The sequence below is a fragment of the Podarcis filfolensis genome (genome assembly GCF_964270895.1).
Source record: "Podarcis filfolensis genome assembly, chromosome: 8".
In the NCBI taxonomy this organism is placed as follows: Eukaryota; Metazoa; Chordata; class Lepidosauria; order Squamata; family Lacertidae; genus Podarcis; species Podarcis filfolensis.
The window spans coordinates 451,315-471,003 of record NC_139611.1 but is presented as its reverse complement, the minus strand read 5'-3'; the positions used below and the strand labels follow the sequence as shown (position 1 = coordinate 471,003).

The window sequence follows — 19,689 nt, the reverse complement described above, 5'->3', positions numbered from 1 at the left end:
CTCCGGGGAGTTAAAACCATTAATATTCCAACTTAATAGTTGCAGAGCCATGGTGTGGTTACTTTGCTTTTCCTCCAACTGCACCCAGCAGTTGTTCTTGTTCTGTCGGTGGTATCACTTTCTCTGAGTTGTCCAATCCAAAGGATAGTGATGCTATGTCTAGTATTCCTGGTTTTAGTGCTCTTAGCTCTTCTTCAGATTCTTTCTGCAAATCTTCTCCGTGATCTTTCAAAAATCTTTCTTTATCCTCCACTGATCTTATTTTTAACTTTCTTCCTTTGAAAGTAAAAGATAGGCCTTGAGGGAATTCCCACCTGAAAACAATTCTATTACTTCTCAACAGGGTCACCAGGTCTCCGTAGTTAGACCTAAGATCCAGAAGGTATTTCGGAATGTCTTTGAATATCTCCACTCTTGATTGATGTATTTCCAAGGTCTTCTGAAAATGCAGACTCAATATTTTGTCTCTCTCCTCTTTTGTTCGGAGGGTAACCAAACAGTCTCTCACCCTGTTCTTTCTCCCCCCTCTTCCAAGCCTGAAAGCACTTACTATCTTGATATCTTGCTTCTCTAGAGTCTAGGTTCCAAAAGTCTGCAAATTCATGCATAAGAAAGTCACTTAGGTTATCTTTCTCAAGTTCAGGTACCGCCCTGATCCTTAAATTTGTCTGTCTTTCCTTCAGTTCAATCATGGATAACATCGACCTGTGGTCCTCAAGTTGCCTACATATCGGTGGTATCTTTTCCTCTACGGCCAGTGCTTTTTCCTTTGCTTCTTCAGCTGTCTTTCGGGTCAAAGTAGATTCCTGCAGCAGTTTCTCAATAGATTCTGTGTTAGAATTCACCTTCTGTCCCAAATTATTGATGCTTGTAGTATTTTGGTCAATTATAGTTGATGCTTCAGCTACTTGTTTACTCAGTTTTTCCAAAGATTCATTAATTTTGCCTAATGCCACAGCTAAAACATCTTCAGATGCCATTCCTTTTGGCCCAACTTGAACATATACTGCCCCTGATGGTGCAGAAGGGCCAGGTGCTGATGTTCTTCGCTGCTGCCAAATTTTACCAGATCTTGTTGTTTTTTCCTGAGGCAAGTCTGCCATAACACTTTATCTGAAGCTCAAGGTCAATCCCACGGCCGGAGTTTGTTTTGCTGTAGAAAATTCCCCCGCCAGTTTAGAGTGTTAAATTCCCTGGCCAGTTGTAACAATTTCAAAGTTCCTCTAGGGGGACACAGTAACAGTCAATTCTTGTTGCATTAAAGTAACTTTTCCAAGTCCCCCATTTTACAAAGTAAACAACCGTTTCAATTTCAATTTCAGTTACGTTACAGTTCCTTAAAGTCCGGAGAAGCCAGTCAGAATCAAAAGTATCTCTCTTGCAGAGTTAACTGTCAAAAGGTTACAATATCCATAAACAGCGCGATTCACAGTACGGCAATCTTATTAACACTTGACAGCCCGTTCCCAGGCATTAAGCGGTGGTCTTTGTTTCTTTTCCTCTCTTTTTGCAGGCAAAAATACTTCTCCCTCTTCCCTCCCCTCTCCTGCAATTCAGGGAGGGAGATCTCTTGTCTTGATGTTAGGATTTAAGTCTTTTTAAAGCGATTTTCCAGGTCTTAGTTTAAATAGTCTTTGCTTTGATCTGTTTACAAGAAACGGAAGGCGAACTTCCTGTTTACGCCTTCCCGTTTCGGTGCCAAATTAGTACTTTTTCTTCCCTTATTTTCAAATCTTTAAATTCAACCTACTCACGGTAGTTGTTTTGATGGCCGAATTGTCACAGGAAAAAAGTCAGCGCTCTCCGACAACAGCTGTGCGGCTTCACTCCACAGAAGAAGCAATTGACTCTCAGCACCGCGCCGCTCACCCCGTTTCGCTCCGGAGCCCGTAGCTGGGTTCCTTTGCAAATTGGGGGGGGCGCTGAACGTGCCCGCCGAGTCCCACGGTCACAGGCTTCACCCGCCTGTGGTTTTTTGAAGGGTCCCCGCTTCACCGCAGCACCAAGACCCGATTTCCGCAGAGCTAACTCCCTCCAAATTAGAGGGAATCTGCCATTGCCGATGGCGTCGACTCCGGAAGTCTCCCAGAGCACACCGTCTCCACCAAGGAGGAGACAGGGGACTCCCCTGAGAAGGAGGCTAGTTCACCAACACAGGAGCCAGATATATGGAGAAACGTGACTCAAAGAAGTAGGAGGCCCAGGGTTCGCTGATTGTTTAGAAATACACAATCGCTTTGAGGTCCTCTCCCCTAGCATGGAAGACGAACAGCAGACTCCATTTGAGGATCTCTCCCTCATTACAGTCGATCAGGTATATGAAGACGAGCAGCAAAGTCAGTCCTCAGGGAATGTGCAGGCGACCTTGGAACGGACAGCTCACGGAAGAACCCCGACCAAACCTAAGAGGAGGCATGTAGTGGTGATAGGGGATTCCCTACTGAGGGGAACAGAAGCAGTGATCTGTGGGCCTGACAAGATGTCTCGGGAAGTGTGCTGTCTCCCCGGGGCTAAGATCCAAGATATAACTGAACGACTGCAAGGAATCATAAAACCCACTGACAAATACCCCTTCCTCTTGGTTCATGTGGGAACCAATGACACTGCAAGCAATAGCCTCCAGAAGATCAAAAGAGACTACGAGGCTCTGGGCAGGAAATTGAAGCAATTAAATGCACAAATTGTCATCTCATCTGTCCTCCCAGTTGAACGACGTGGCCCAGGGAGAGAGGGGGAAATAGTGGAAGTGAACAGCTGGCTTCGCAAATGGTGTAAACAGGAACGGTTTGGATTCTTAGATCACGGACTGCAGTTTCTTGAAGATGGACTTCTGGCAAGCGATGGGCTGCACCTCACAATGATTGGGAGGAATGTTTTTGCAAAAAATCTCAGAAACCTCATCAGGAGGGCTTTAAACTGTGTGGGAGGGAGACAGTGCTCCTGAAGGTAGGAGTCTATCAATTGATGAAGATGATCATCCAAATGTCATAGACCAAATGGAGCAAACAGCACGCAGACCTAGTGGTGGGAGGAAAAAATCCTTAAATAAGAGACACGGGGGAATGATTAATGGACTTCAGTGTCTGTACACTAATGCGCAAAGCATGGGAAATAAACAAGATGAGCTTGAGCTCTTGGTACAGCAAACTAAATATGACATAATAGGCATCACTGAAACCTGGTGGGATAAGTCCCATGATTGGAATGTAATAATGGAGGGATACAATCTATTTCAGAGAAACAGATCAGACAAGACAGGAGGAGGAATGGCGTTATATGTCAGGGATGTGTATACCTGTGAAGAGATCCAAGATTTAGAACCTCAAAGCCAAAGTGAGAGCATTTGGGGCAAAATTAAGGGAGAGAAGAATAACAGTGACCTCATTGTGGGCATTTACTATAGATCCCCAAGCCAAACGGAGGACATAGATGATGCCTTCCTGGAACAGATGGCCAAGCATGCAAAAGGAAGGGAGATAGTAGTAATGGGGGACTTCAATTACCCGGATATTTTTTGGATGTCAAACTCAGCCAAGAGCATAAGGTCAAACAGATTCCTCACTGGCCTTGCAGACAACTTCATTGTCCAGAAAGTGGGAGAAGCAACAAGAGGAACAGCCATTTTAGATCTGGTCCTAACCAATGTTGATGACCTGGTTAGTGGGGTAGAAGTGGAAGGATCATTAGGCGCGAGTGATCATGCTCTTCTGAAGTTTACTATACAGCGGAAAGGAGCAGCCAAGCATACTAGGACTCAATTTCTTGACTTTAAGAAAGCAGACTTCATAAAACTTAGGGAAGTGCTGGGTGAGATCCCATGGACAGTAATACTAAAAGGAAAGGGAGTTCATGATGGCTGGGAGTTTGTTAAGAGGGAGATAGTAAAAGCACAACTTCAGGCAATACCAATGAGACAGAAACATGGAAGGTGCCTAAAGAAGCCAAGGTGGCTATCTAAAGAACTTTTAACTGAGTTAAGATTAAAAAAGGATGTGTACAAAAAATGGAAAAGGGGGGAAACCACCAAAGAGGAATTCAAACAAATAGCCAGCACGTGTAGACACAAAGTCAGAAAAGCTAAAGCACAGAATGAACTCAGGCTTGCTAGAGAGGTTAAAAGCAACAAAAAAGGCTTTTATGGGTATGTTCGTAGCAAAAGGAAGAACAAAGAAACAGTGGGGTCACTCAGAGCAGAAGATGGTGAGGACACAGAAAGGGCTGAACTCCTCAATGCCTTCTTTGCCTCAGTCTTCTCCGATAAAGAAAACAATGCCCGACCTGAAGAATTTGGAGCAAATGATTCAGCAGAGGAAACACAGCCCAGAATAACTAAGGAGATAGTACAAGAATACTTGGCTAGTTTAGATGTATTCAAGTCTCCAGGGCCAGATGAACTGCATCCAAGAGTATTAAAAGAACTGGCAGATGTGATCTCAGAACCACTGGCAGTCATCTTTGAGAATTCCTGGAGAACAGGCGAAGTCCTGGCAGACTGGAGGAGGGCAAATGTTGTCCCGATTTTCAAAAAAGGGAAAAGAGAGGACCCAAATAATTACCGCCCAGTCAGTCTGACATCAATACCAGGGAAGATTCTGGAGCAGATCATTAAGCAAACAGTCTGTGAGCACCTAGAAAGGAATGCTGTGATCACCAATAGTCAGCATGGATTTCTGAAAAATAAGTCATGTCAGACTAACCTGATCTCGTTTTTTGACAGAATTACAAGCCTGGTAGATGAAGGGAACGCAGTGGATGTAGCCTACCTTGATTTCAGCAAGGCATTTGACAAGGTGCCCCATGATATTCTTGTAAAGAAGCTGGTAAAATGCGGTCTTGACTATGCTACCACTCAGTGGATTTGTAACTGGCTGACTGACCGAACCCAAAGGGTGCTCATCAATGGTTCCTCTTCATCCTGGAGAAGAGTGACTAGTGGGGTGCCACAGGGTTCTGTCTTGGGCCCGGTCTTATTCAACATCTTTATCAACGACTTGGATGATGGACTCAAGGGCATCCTGATCAAATCTGCAGATGACACCAAACTGGGAGGGGTGGCTAACACCCCAGAGGACAGGATCACACTTCAAAACGACCTTGACAGATAAGAGAACTGGGCCAAAACAAACGAGATGAATTTTAACAGGGAGAAATGTAAAGTATTGCACTTGGGCAAAAAAAATGAGAGGCACAAATACAAGATGGGTGACACCTGGCTTGAGAACAGTACATGTGAAAAGGATCTAGGAGTCTTGGTTGACCACAAACTTGACATGAGCCAACAGTGTGACGCGGCAGCTAAAAAAGCCAATGCAATTCTGGGCTGCATCAATAGGAGTATAGCATCTAGATCAAGGGAAGTAATAGTGCCACTGTATTCTGCTCTGGTCAGACCTCACCTGGAGTACTGTGTCCAGTTCTGGGCACCACAGTTCAAGAAGGACACTGACAAACTGGAACTTGTCCAGAGGAAGGCAACCAAAATGGTCAAAGGCCTGGAAACGATGCCTTATGAGGAACGGCTAAGGGAGCTGGGCATGTTTAGCCTGGAGAAGAGGAGGTTAAGGGGTGATATGATAGCCATGTTCAAATATATAAAAGGATGTCACATAGAGGAGGAAGAAAGGTTGTTTTCTGCTGCTCCAGAGAAGTGGACACGGAGCAATGGTTCCAAACTACAAGAAAGAAGATTCCACCTAAACATTAGGAAGAACTTCCTGACAGTAAGAGCTGTTCGACAGTGGAATTTGCTGCCAAGGAGTGTGGTGGAGTCTCCTTCTTTGGAGGTCTTTAAGCAGAGGCTTGACAACCATATGTCAGGAGTGCTCCGATGGTGTTTCCTGCTTGGCAGGGGGTTGGACTCGATGGCCCTTGTGGTCTCTTCCAACTCTATGATTCTATGATTCTACCAGGCCCCGATGGTGCAGATGGTTCTGATAGATTGCGAACCACCTGAAAAAGTCTCCTGCCGCTGTTTTCTGCAGATGCAATAGAGGCGGTGAAGAAGGCCCTCTTCACCATCGCCATTGCCACTTGGTAGGCTCAATGTTGAGCTCTAGCCCGTGTCCGGTCTGATTCAGAATGAGTTTTCTGCCACCAGCGCTCTAGCCGTCTCAGCGATTGTTTCATTGCCCTCAGCTCCGGGGAAAACCACGGGGCTGTCCCGAAGTGAGCAACTGTCCCAGGCAGAGGATCCATAGCTTGCTCACACGTTTGGTGGGGCTGTGCCAAAGGGCCTGATTCTGGGCTGAGATATTTGCTGAAGTAACAAAAATCCAAGAACACCAGTCGCAAAAACACCTGAAATAGCACCATTAGGTGGATTTAACAGTAATAATCCATGATTATTATACAAGCACCTAATTGGCCACCTATTAATGGCAGCAGGGATTTTGAAGCTGAATGCTAAGAGTTTGAAAACTGCAAAATGCTGGTGCAGTGCTGAGGGACTCAACATCAAGGCACAATATGCCCAAGTGTGGTGTGCTGGTAAAGAAACTGACCAATCAAATTAGGGCTGCTAGAGGCAAACTAAACTTTTTTCAGTTTATATAATAACTGAAAGACTTTCGTTGACTTTGTGCAACAAGAAGACAAGAAAAGATCATCACCAAACTCTCTTGCAAATTTGTGGAATGATTTATTGAACCAAAATAGCACAATTTATGGGACAATTGTGGTTTCGAATCTTTCTTGATTGTGTGGTCTGTTGTGTTGTTTTTTTGTTGGTTGTATAATATCTTTGACCTGGAAAGAAGCTTTAATGAGGCTTTCACATTGGTGCGTTGGTGGTCTTTTATTCAACACATGAACAAGGACTCCAGCAGCCAATCAGTAGCTGCCACATTCCACAATGTGCGGCTCTGGTGATTTTTTCCCTTGATTGTGCTTCCTGCTTCAGTGTTCATTGAAATTCTGTTATAAATTCCAACTGTTTACATGCCTTCATGTTGGGAGGGGGGAATGTTCTGTTTAACTGTAATTAATATGCAATTCAAGGCATGTTCTTGTAGGACAGGGCTGTTGAGGTTTTTTTAAGGACCCCAAAGTTGTTGAGTTTTGTTTTTTGGGGGGGGCAAGATGATCCCGTGAGCCCTGGTGTAGGAGAAAGCTTAAGAAAAAAACAAAATGAAAAAGCAGGTGTTGAAGGGCAATAATGGCTGCATCCTAACTGTTTCTCCAAAGTCCCCACACTAGGGCATTCCCACATTGAAGAACAGAGCTGTGTATGCCTCTCGTTGCCCACCTAAACTATCTGGCTGCAAAAGCTGCAGTGGAGGATTCTAGCTAGCCACTAGGAATGCAAGAAACAATCATTTCCCATTCTGCCTGGTCTTTGTTGCATGCATCACTGTTGACATTCTGCTGCACTTCATCTTCTGCCAACAATGACATTAGTCTCTTTGCTGTCCACTGTGGCAAAAGCATGTAACATGTAACATGTGGCAAAAACATGTAACATGTGGCATGTAACATGTAACACTGTGGCAAAAGCATGTAAAGTGTAACATGCATAATGTAACATGCATAATTTGTAATTACTTTGTCGTGTTATGACAAATTGGTCATGTTATGACTAATTCATTTCAATGCAAAGGAAACACAGTGCAAATTGCCGGGGGCGGGGGCGGGAGCTAATAAATTACATATTGTTTGCAGTCTGAAACAACAATTCTCTGGATTCATTTCTGTTTTGGAGACGGGGTGCATAAGTGAACATTTTCAGTCCTGTTTCTATTTATAATTTATAATCATCCAACATCAACACCTGTTTTCAGTGAAGATTTCAACAGCCAGTCTGGCTGTCCATTGTATACGGAAGTGGCAGTGCTGGAGACATAAACAAAGCAGAACTACATAAGGGTCTGTTTTACACTTGGGCAAATCTTCTGCGAATCAAACATTTTCACTCTACTCCCAGTCATAATTCAAAGTGCTGTTTTTGACCTATGAGACCAGAATGTCCGAAGAACTGTCTGCTGCCATAAGAAACTCCTGTCAGTTAAGATCAGATCAGATGGGGATTCCTTCTCCGCTGCCTCCATCTTTAGAAGTTAGGTGGGTGGTCACCTGGCCACTGAAAGCAATGAGACGAATTAATCATGGCCAACTTATTCTTACTGATTTTGAACAATGCAACAAATCATATCTGGAGTACGCCCACAGTGCAAGAGGGATCACTGGTGCCTGCTTTATGGCCACCTTGAATTCTCTATAAAGTTTGGCTGTTGGGTGATGAAGGTAGTGCATGAACATATATTGGCCATTGTGCCAAATTTGATTAACTGGATTTATTGAGTCTTCCCATTTATTATGTAAACATAACCTATGTCTTTAATTTCAACAACATTACTCCCAATTATCTAATACAAGCAACTGATTTTATTTTAAAACTTTTAACAATTATTTGAAGCATTAAAATATTTGTTGTTGTTTAGTCGTTTAGTCGTGTCCGACTCTTCATGACCCCATGGACCAGAGCACGCCAGGCACTTCTGTCTTCCACTGCCTCCCGCAGTTTGGTCAAACTCATGCTGGTAGCTTCAAAGACACTATCCAACCATCTCGTCCCCTTCTCCTTGTGCCCTCCATCTTTCCCAACATCAGGGTCTTTTCCAGGGAGTCTTCTCATGAGGTGGCCAAAGTATTGGAGCCTCAGCTTCACGATCTGTCCTTCCAGTGAGCACTCAGGGCTGATTTCCTTAAGAATGGATAGGTTTGATCTTCTTGCAGTCCTTGGGACTCTCAAGAGTCTCCTCCAGCACCATAATTCAAAAGCATCAATTCTTATGATGGTCATCCGAACTGAATTCACCCATTCCCGTCCATTTTAGTTCACTGATGCCCAGGATGTCAATATTTATTCTTGCCATCTAATTTTTGACCACATCAAACTTACCCAGGTTCATGGTTCTTACATTCCAGGTTCCTATGCAATATTTTTCTTTACAGCATTGGACTTTCCTTTCGCTTCCAGGCATATCCACAACTGAGCGTCTTTTCGGCTTTGGCCCAGCCACTTCATCAGCTCTGAATCTACTTGTACTTGTCCTCTGCTCTTCCCCAGTAGCATGTTGGACGCCTTCCGACCTGAGGGGCTCATCTTCCAGAGTCATAACTTTTATATGCCTGTTGTCTTTGTCCATGGAGTTTTCTTGGCAGAGATACTGGAGTGGCTTGCCGGTTCCTCCTCCAGGTGGATCACGTTTGGTCAAAACTCTCCACTATGACCTGTTCATCTTGGGTGCCCTGCTCGGCATAGTTCATAGCTTCTCTGAGTTATTCAAGCCCCTTCGCCACGGCAAGGCAGTGATCCATGAAGGGGCATTAAAATATACAGCAAGCTTATTGGGATATCTGCAGTCAGCCAATATTATAAGTGAGGGGAAGGGGAAATAATAAAAGAATGAAAGCAATATATGTTTTGAACTAAATTAACTGGTCAGAAGTTGTGTCCAGGGTAGCCCTCCAGATTATGTGGACTACCAAGGCCAGTAACACTGGCCATTGGTCATATTGCCTGCAGCTAATGGAGCTTGTAGGCCACAATATCTGGAGAACATCAAATTAATTATCCCTGGGAAGGTAGGTAGGGGTGGGTGGGTGGGTGCGGGCCTTTCTTACTCACACCATTGGCAACACCTATCTTCTCTTGAGGTTTCTTAATATTCCAATCAAGTCAAACTTTATTCCACTGTTCTGCAGATGTGGCCATTGGACAGTAATCTTTCTTTGGTTCTAAGTAATGCTTTTAAAATCCAAAAGAGACTATGAGCTACTAGTATTTAGAGCATGTTGATGGTGATGCATAAAGAGACCTTCAAGCCAGGCTATCCGAATCTCGTACCATGAGCTGTTATCTTTGTCTTGCAAAAACACATTCCAGAGTGTCTGCATAAGAAAGGGAGGTGTTATGTACTGAAGTTCTCACCCTGGGCCAGCAGGTGGATACTGTAGATAGTTATGCAAATGAAGGATCGGAAGTGACGTTCAGTGATTGGATGGAAACTGTAGATAGTTATGCAAATGAAGGATCGAAAGTGACGTTCAGTGTTTGGATAGTTTTAGAAAGTTGTTACAGTAACGTGGTACTGGAGCTCTATATAAGCAGGCTGACTGAGCCCTTCAGTTCAGTTCTGTCCTGGCCTGTGAATAAACAAGAGCTGTTTGAAGAATTGCTGTGTCGTCTGATATGTTCACCCACAACTTAACACTGGCGACGAGGATGGGATCGATGGACATCAGAGCACAGCCAGAAGCAGCCACCCTCTGAACAGAGCTGAATCACTGAGCCGAATCACTGAGCGAAATCACTCAACAGAACCAATTCAGAGCTGACTGTTCTGGCTAGAGAACAGTGTTCCATCCATCGCCCTCTATGCCGGCATCGGAATCATGGCTTCACTTGTGCCTCTACCGCCATTTGCGCCAGCCTCTGAATCATGGGACTCCTACCTCGCTCGGTTCAACTGCTACCTCCAAGCCAACGAGCTGACGCAAGTGTCACAGGAGCGTAAGCCTATTCCTCAGCCTCTGTGGGCCTGAGGTGTTCGAGACGGCCCGAGCATTGGTTGCGCCTGTAGCAGGCCAGGCAACACCGTGAGACACGATCAGAGAGAAGCTCTGCAACCACTACGCAGCAAAGCCGTCCAAGATTGCTGCCCGCCATGCGTTCTACCACCAGAACCAAGCAGAGGGGGAGTCAATCAACAACTACCCCACCGCCCTCCAACAGGCTGCAATGCACTGCGAGTTCCGAGACTTAGACAATGCCCTGATGGATCGAATCGTCTGCGGGGTCCGGGACATCCGTCTGCAACGGCGTCTCCTCACCAAGCCAGACCTCATGCTGCAGAAAGCCACTGAGGAGGCCGTGGCCTCGGAAGCTGCCGAACACTCCGCCCAGGAGATCCGCAAGGCCAGCAGCCTGCCTCTTGCTAGGAAGCTAGTTCCAGGGCATCATGAAGAGACCAGCAGTGATGAGGCATCCTCCAGTGAAGACGATGACGTGCACCAGACAAAGCGGGAGTGCAGGAAGTTCCAAAAGAAGTCCAAGGGCCAATCGGAATGTGCCGGCTGTGGAGGCAACCATTTCCATGCCAAGTGTCGATTCAGAGATGCCATCTGTCAGAAGTGTTCCAGAAGGGGCCACATCGCTAAGGTCTGCCGATCGGCTCCGTCTGACACACCCCCTTCACCGACTCGCAAGTCCAAGTCTTCACTCCAGTCCGCCAAGGAAAGCTGTTTCGCTCTCACCAACTGCCGCTGCCCATCTGGAACCACGATTGGCCAAACCGACACGCCTACGCGACGCAAGTTGAACGTCACGGTGCTCATTGAAGGAGCTCCATGTGACATGGAGCTCGACATCGGGTCTGCCCTGTCCATTGTGTCTTGGAGCACCATCAAAAGACTGGTACCCAGAGTGTCCAAAAGGCAACTTGACTCTCACCGCGTACACCTGAGAGACTACCAGGGAAACGACATTCCCGTGGTAGGCGTTGGCTGGTTCCGGATTGCCTTCAAGGATTTTTCGGGCCTGCCAGATCACCGTTCCACAGGTGGAGTTCCTGGGCTATCTTATCGACGCCTACCACTATCGGCTCGTCCATTGCCCGGGGAAATTGATGGGCCATGCCGACGCCCTCAGCCGTTGCCCTCTTCCAGCGTTTGTGGAAGACCCGGCTCCTGCTTCATCGTTCCTCCTGATTGAGGATCTTCCAGCAGCACCTGTATCAGCTGCCACTGTGGCCTCGCGTCTGCCCAGGATTGCACCATCAGCGGTGTACTCAACTGGGTGTGGCCACAAGGGCCTTTTGCATTGGAGTTCCAGCCCTTCGCAACCAGACAACACGAATTCTCGGCTCATCATGGCTGTCTGCTGTGGGGAGACCGCGTCGTGATTCCCCAAAGACTCCGTCAATGCGTCCTTGAGGCTCTGCACGTTGGCCACCTGGGAATCATCAAAATGAAGGCGTTGGCTCGGTGTTACGTCTGGTGGCCTAACATGGACGATGCCATCACTGCCTGGGTTTCCGCCTGTCAAGTGTGCCAAGAATCGAGGCCTGCGCCACCGGCAGCTAAGGGACACACCTGGGAGATGCCCAAGACACCCTGGTCGAGGGTGCACATTGATCTGGCTGGACCTTTTCGCGGCCGGACCTTTATGGTAGTGGTGGACGCCTATTGCAAATGGCTGGAGGTGGCCCTGATGCCCTCCACCACTACCGAGGCCGTCATCTGGGTGCTGCGAGGCCTCTTTGTGACGCATGGGTGTCCTGATGTCCTTGTCTTCGACAACGGAGCGCAGTTCACGTCAGGCACTTTTGAGCGGTACCTTTTGGGACTGGGCATCCGCCATGCCCTAATGGCACCATTTCATCCATCCAGCAACGGGCAAGCGGAGAGAATGGTGCGCTCCGCAAGAGGCACTGGGGCGCCTGGACCGGGGAGACTGGCACGAGCTGGTCGCCAAATACTTGTTCGTGCAACACATCACCCCTCACACGGCCACAGGGCAGAGTCCTGCCAAACTGCTTATGGGCCGCCGCCTCAGGTCCCTGCTCGACTGGCTGTACCCGGACTTTGCCATGGCCGAACCCCCAGGCTGTGCCAATGCACCACGGTCATTTGTTGCAGGAAACCAGGTCTTTGCCCTGAACTTTGTGGGGGACATTCCTTGGGTGCCAGCCACAGTAGTGGGAGTCACTGGACCTCACTCGTACCAGGTGGCACTCGAAGACAGACGCTTGTGGCACCGGCACATAGACCAGCTTAGGCGCAGGGTTGGAGACTTGGACACTACCGTGGGGCCCCCAACTGCGCTTGTGGCTCTGGAACAGACACTTACAGATGGTGAGGCTCTACCTACACCTCTCTCGCAGACTGTGGGCGTGGAGCCGAACCAAGCTGCTTCAGAGGGTCTGCCAGACTTCCCACAGACTCAGACCACTGCCGTGCCTGACATTCCGCCAACTCCACTCGCGGAGGTTCCACCCACAGCAGCGGATCCAGGGGACTTGGTTTCAACGCCACCTAGGGTTGCGCCATAGCCTCAGCAAGAATCGGGCAGCCCACAGGACCTGGGTACCGCTCCCCAGCAGTCTGGCAGAGTTTCCAAGCGCCCAACTTATTTAAAGGACTATGTTGTTGGACATGTAACACTGTTGGTCTAAGTATGTGGAAGTATGTGAAATGTAACCGATATGCTTTTGTGCCCAATTGAACCTAATTGTTCACTCCTGGCAGCCAATTATTTGTGGGTATCTTTAAAGAGAAAAAGCTGAGGAGGCAAATGGTAGATTTTGGTTTTTTGAGGGAGCATTTTTCTTTGGGGGCACCATACTTGTGGGCAACCCCTAGCTTAGAAATACAGACCAAGATGCCTCTGAGCACATGCTCAGCCCATGAATTTGTATTGGGATGAGTCCTCATAGACAAATCACTCCTGGTTTCTTTTCTCCATCCCTTGAGGGGCTTTTTTTCTTCATTTCAGCAACCTAACTTACCCCTGAAAAGGCCATTTTGTTAAGCAATTGTTAAACTACTAGAAATCAGAAGCACTTGCTGATATCTCTAGATCTGTGCGACAATCCTGTAGGGCAATCTATGATGAAATCTGGTGACTGGCCCAAGGTGAGCTTCATGGCTCAATGAGGATTTAAACCCTGGTTGTCCCAACACTCAAACCACTGCATCACACTGGCATCTGGGCACTTACACAGAAAAACAATTAGTTGCACTGCACCAGATTAAACTGGTACAGCTGTTAAAACATTTGGGAAAGACAGCAATCCCTTTTCCTCCCCCTCTCTTACAAATTGGAAATTAGATCATAGGCAGCCTGATGAAAAGCAAAGCACTCACGATGACATGGAGCAGTGCAAAATCTCACACGCCATCTCCTGTAGCTATATATAGTCCTGCAGACTTTCAGTTAGGTCTTTACAAAACTCCTGACAACAGCCTTTTAGGAAGACTGAGACAAAATTAGACAACAAATGTTTCAACAGATGGCCAAGAGCGCTTTTGCTGAGGGTGCCAATAGTGTTTATATGGGGCCTTTCCACACCTGGTTAGGGTTTGAAGGTGAACTGGAGTTTTGTACAACAAACACACTGCTTGTGTACACACACATGCTGTGATTTCCCTTGCAGGCTTTTCAAGAGGATAGAAAGAATTTCCATGCACAAAACATGAGCCAAACAAAGGGGTGATCATTGTAGTGATTATGAATCAGCTCTTAAATCATATGCTGTAACTGTTCCTGGTGAAAAACTACCTTTACTTATTTTGCACTTTAAAATATGCTGCTATTGTATAGACTCATATGGGGGTGGATCTGTCCATTTCAGTCCTTGCAGTTTCTTGCTCTTCTAATCTTAAACACATTTCTTCAGATTTCTGCAGCAATTTGCAATTTAAAGAAATCCTGATGAAATTTTATCATCATAGAATCATAGAATCATAGAATCATAGAGTTGGAAGAGACCACAAGGGCCATCGAGTCCAACCCCCTGCCAAGCAGGAAACACCATCAGAGCACTCCTGACATATGGTTGTCAAGCCTCTGCTTAAAGACCTCCAAAGAAGGAGACTCCACCACACTCCTTGGCAGCAAATTCCACTGTCGAACAGCTCTTACTGTCAGGAAGTTCTTCCTAATGTTTAGGTGGAATCTTCTTTCTTGTAGTTTGGAACCATTGCTCCGTGTCCGCTTCTCTGGAGCAGCAGAAAACAACCTTTCTCCCTCCTCTATGTGACATCCTTTTATATATTTGAACATGGCTATCATATCACCCCTTAACCTCCTCTTCTCCAGGCTAAACATGCCCAGCTCCCTTAGCCGTTCCTCATAAGGCATCGTTTCCAGGCCTTTGACCATTTTGGTTGCCTTCCTCTGGACACGTTCCAGTTTGTCAGTGTCCTTCTTGAACTGTGGTGCCCAGAACTGGACACAGTACTCCAGGTGAGGTCTGACCAGAGCAGAATACAGTGGCACTATTACTTCCCTTGATCTAGATGCTATACTCCTATTGATGCAGCCCAGAATTGCATTGGCTTTTTATCATCTTAATGTAACTTCTCCCAAATAAGCACATTTGTATCCAGTTTTGACTAATGTACAATTTTTCCAAGCATGTGGGTTTTGTATGTCATTTTCACTAAAATATTCACTTTTATGCACATTTTCCCTAATATACGCATATTCAGATAAGTACAGATTTAGAAGCATGGCTGTGTTTCAGTTTTCATATTGTTTCGGAAAGTGCAAATTTTAAAGATTTGTGTTTAAATGTAAACAGAATGTGCCCAGGATGCTTTTTTTATAAAAAAAGTTTTTTTATTAACAATTTCAACATATCAAAATATCAAAACATACATTATTTTTTCCCCTTTTCCCCCCACCTCCCCATCAAGCCCTCCCTCCCTGCCGAGACTTCCCACAGCTCCTCTCTCTGATTTTTCAACACATATTTTTCTCTGCATACTGTAAAATTGTATAAATCCTTATATTATCTATCTGTTATGTTAACAATCAATAAATTCGTGTATGTTTATTCAAAACCTGCCAAGGAGTCCAATTCATTTTGTTGTCTTTTTAAATACTTTGTAAAATTTCCCATTCTTCTTTAAAGTCACAGTTGTCCTTATCTCGCAGTTTGTATGCCAATTTTGCCAGTTCTGCACAATCCATCAATTTCTCTTGCCACTGTTCTTTTGTCAGGGTTTCCTCGTTCTTCCATCCTTGTGCTATTGCCACTGTTGTTGCATACATAAATAAATTCTTTATTTTCCTTGGCAGGTCTTGTCCTACAATCCCTAACAGAAATGCTTCTGGTTTTTTAACAAATGTCATTTAAAACATTTTCTTCAATTCATTATATATCATTTCCCTTTTTTAAAAAATTTCTCTACATTCCCACCACATATGATAAAAAGTCCCCCAACATATGTTTGACCCAGTTTTCTACATTTTTGCTATCTGTACTGGTGTTATATAGCATCTATACATAATTTTCATATAATTTTCTTTCAAAAGGGCACAATCTGTAAATTTTAAATCTGTTTTCCAGTTTTTCCCAATCCTCAAATTGTATGTTATGTCCTATATCTTGTGCCCATTTGATCATGACCGATTTTTTTAAAAAAAAATTATTATAAATTTTATTAGTATTTTCCACACAACACGAAAAATATCAAAAAATAACAATACACAAAACACAAAAACCGATATTCAAAAAAACCAAAAAACCAAATCCATATCTTACAAGTTAATAATATAAACACTAAAAAGAAAAACAAACATTGACTTCCACCAATCCCACAGCACCTCCTTTACCTCTCATTGTGTCTTCCTGTTTTCCTTATCATCTCTATCCTAGCATCTAGATATAAATCCCTCTTTCTTATCCTTTCACTTCACAAGGTTATTCCAGACTCAGCCAGATTTCTGTCCTCGAACCTTGGCTTTTAAGGTATTCATTTAGACACTCCCATTCCTTTTTCACTTCACTTTTTGGTTTTTGTCTTATTATACGTATCTGTCAATTTGGATAATTCTAAATTTTCTGAAAGCTTACATAACCACTCTCCCCTAGTGGGTAACTGATTTCCTTTCCAATACTTAGCCACCAGGATTCTTGCTGCAGACGTCACGTATAGGAAAAAATTAGTTTTGTCTTTTGGAATATCATTTAAAATTCCTAAAAGGAATGCCTCTGGCCTTCTACTATATGATATTGTTACGGAAATTACGGGGAGGGCACATCTTTAAAGTTAAATATTACAAATATTATGCCTGAATATATCCTTTCAACTTGACAGCTCAGGGAAGTCACCTAGCTTTAAAAATAATATAAAATCATCTCCTTTCCCAGTTTCCTCCATTCCAAAGCTATTTTCCCCTTGCAAAAGGACTCCAGGAAGTTCTCAGAGGTGACAATTGCTGGGCTCATTGTTAGCCGAAGGAAGCCAAATCTCATCACCTGACTCGCCTCAGGTTCCAGACATGCAGAGGAACTTCTATTGTACTTTTGGGTGGTGGTACATAAGAAATATTTCTCTATGCTAATCTTATGCCTGGGTCTTGCCCTGCCATGTCTGCTTATGCTAATCTTGTACCAAGGACATGTCTGGACATGTTTTCCAAGGTTGAACTAGTTTAACCCCTGTCTACCCCTCCCCTTTTGTGACATGTCAATGATGCTGTACGAACTGTATTCTGGGATATGGTGGGAAAGTTTTAAAAGTCTTTGTCACCCCATCCTCGGGGTTCAAATTTGCTTTTTGAACCTATTGCGCAATAAACTTTGGTTGACAGCTATTTGCTCCGGTTGGCTGGACTCCTTCCTTTATTCCGCAGGGACCCGCGGGCTCTGCCCGACGAGCTGGGTGACTGAGCAGCCTCACACCTAGATTTTTCCTTAACAGATATTCTTAGCATTTTCTTTATTTCCTTGTGGATCATGCTCCAAAATTTCCCAATTTCGGGGCACGTCCACCACATATGGTAGAAGGTTCCTTTTTGTTTCTTACATCTCCAGCACTTATTGTTGTATGTTTTATTCATTTTTGCCAGCCTTTCTGGTGTCAGATACCACCTGTGATGCATTTTCATATAGTTCTCTCTTATTAGGTAACATGCTGTAAAATTTATATTTTTTTGTCCATAGTCTATCCCATTCATTATATTCAATTGAGTAGCCCAGATCTTGTTCCCATTTTTTAATAACGTTGCCTTTTTCCTCCTTTTCTATTTTCCCATTTTGTAACAATTTATATATTTTTGAGAGAGTCTGAGAGTTTGAGAGATTTCCTTCTCCCATACCAAGATTTTTTTATCAAACCCCTTAAGCCTATTATCCTTCTCAAATACTGTTTTTAATTGGAAATATTCTAACCAATTCACCCCCCTCTCTTTTAATTCTTCAAATTTCTTTACTGTCGGGCAATCCTTTATCTCTTCTACAAGTTCCCTATATGTTAGCCAACTGTCTTTCATATTATTACTATGCATGGCTGATGACTCTATAGGTGATAGCTACCAGGGAGTTTTGGCTGTTACTATTGTTTTATTTCTTTTCCAAACTTCGAATAGGGCCTTTCTCACCAAATGATTAGTGAAGCCTCTATGTGCTTTTATTTTATCGTGACCCAGGTAGCCATGCCACCCGAAAACATTGTCCCAGCCCTCCAGGTCTAAGATTTCCGTATCTGTCAGTAACATCCAATCTTTCAGCCACGCCATGCATGCAGCCTCAAAATACAACTTGAGGTTTGGGACTGCGAACCCGCCCCTTTCTCTAGGCTCCATCTATACTTTAAACCTTACTCTTGGCTTCTTACCTTGCCAAATAAAATGAGAAAGATCCCTTTGCCAGTCTTTAAAACATTTTGTCCCAATAATTATTGGGATCGTCTGGAAAAGGAAAAACATTTTGGGGAGAATTGACATTATTATCCAGGATATGCTACCCCATAAAGACAAGTTCAGTTTAGTCCGTTTATTTAAATATCCTTTTAGAATCATAGAGTTGGAAGAGACGACAAGGGCCATCGAGTCCAACCCCCTGCCAAGCAGGAAACACCATCAGAGCACTCCTGACATATGGTTGTCAAGCCTCTGCTTAAAGACCTCCAAAGAAGGAGACTCCACCACACTCCTTGGCAGCAAATTCCACTGTCGAACAGCTCTTACTGTCAGGAAGTTCTTCCTAATGTTTAGGTGGAATCTTCTTTCTTGTACTTTGGATCCATTGCTCCGTGTCCGCTTCTCTGGAGCAGCAGAAAACAACCTTTCTCCCTCCTCTATGTGACATCCTTTTATATATTTGAACATGGCTATCATATCACCCCTTAACCTCCTCTTCTCCAGGCTAAACATGCCCAGCTCCCTTAGCCGTTCCTCATAAGGCATCGTTTCCAGGCCTTTGACCATTTTGGTTGCCTTCCTCTGGACACGTTCCAGTTTGTCAGTGTCCTTCTTGAACTGTGGTGTCCAGAACTGGACACAGTACTCCAGGTGAGGTCTGACCAGAGCAGAATACAGTGGCACTATTACTTCCCTTGATCTAGATGCTATACTCCTATTGATGCAGCTCAGAATTGCATTGGCTTTTTTAGCTGCCGCGTCACACTGTTGGCTCATGTCAAGTTTGTGGTCAACCAAGACTCCTAGATCCTTTTCACATGTACTGTTCTCAAGCCAGGTGTCACCCATCTTGTATTTGTGCCTCTCATTTTTTTTGCCCAAGTGCAATACTTTACATTTCTCCCTGTTAAAATTCATCTCGTTTGTTTTGGCCCAGTTCTCTTATCTGTCAAGGTCGTTTTGAAGTGTGATCCTGTCCTCTGGGGTGTTAGCCACCCCTCCCAGTTTGGTGTCATCTGCAGATTTGATCAGGATGCCCTTGAGTCCATCATCCAAGTCGTTGATAAAGATGTTGAATAAGACCGGGCCCAAGACAGAACCCTGTGGCACCCCACTAGTCACTCTTCTCCAGGATGAAGAGGAACCATTGATGAGCACCCTTTGGGTTCGGTCAGTCAGCCAGTTACAAATCCACTGAGTGGTAGCATAGTCAAGACCGCATTTTACCAGCTTCTTTACAAGAATATCATGGGGCACCTTGTCAAATGCCTTGCTGAAATCAAGGTAGGCTACATCCACTGCATTCCCTTCATCTACCA

The 19,689-nt window shown here is 44.8% G+C and overlaps 1 protein-coding gene and 2 long non-coding RNA genes across 3 annotated transcripts in view; all 3 read left to right on the top strand.

Moving 5' to 3' along the window:
* Nucleotides 1-9,722, top strand: part of LOC310767655 (uncharacterized protein) — a gene marked incomplete at its 3' end in the record, with an annotated part of 170,527 nt that extends 160,805 nt beyond the window's left edge. The window contains exons 2-3 of the mRNA XM_083624814.1: nucleotides 2,090-4,200; nucleotides 9,703-9,722. Coding sequence (XP_083480940.1) covers nucleotides 2,997-4,200; nucleotides 9,703-9,722 — 1,224 coding nt within the window. The 5' untranslated portion in view covers nucleotides 2,090-2,996. The remainder of the gene's footprint in view (nucleotides 1-2,089; nucleotides 4,201-9,702) is intronic.
* Nucleotides 1-10,172, top strand: part of LOC310769935 — a 416,479-nt gene extending 406,307 nt beyond the window's left edge. Inside the window, exon 2 of the long non-coding RNA XR_014551867.1 lies at nucleotides 9,906-10,172. This is a non-coding gene — a long non-coding RNA (uncharacterized lncRNA). The remainder of the gene's footprint in view (nucleotides 1-9,905) is intronic.
* A 5,282-nt stretch (nucleotides 10,173-15,454) lies between these two features.
* Nucleotides 15,455-18,207, top strand: LOC310769925. Its single transcript, XR_014551854.1, has 2 exons — nucleotides 15,455-17,602; nucleotides 17,803-18,207. It is a non-coding gene; the product is annotated as an uncharacterized lncRNA (long non-coding RNA).
* Nucleotides 18,208-19,689: the final 1,482 nt, after the last annotated feature.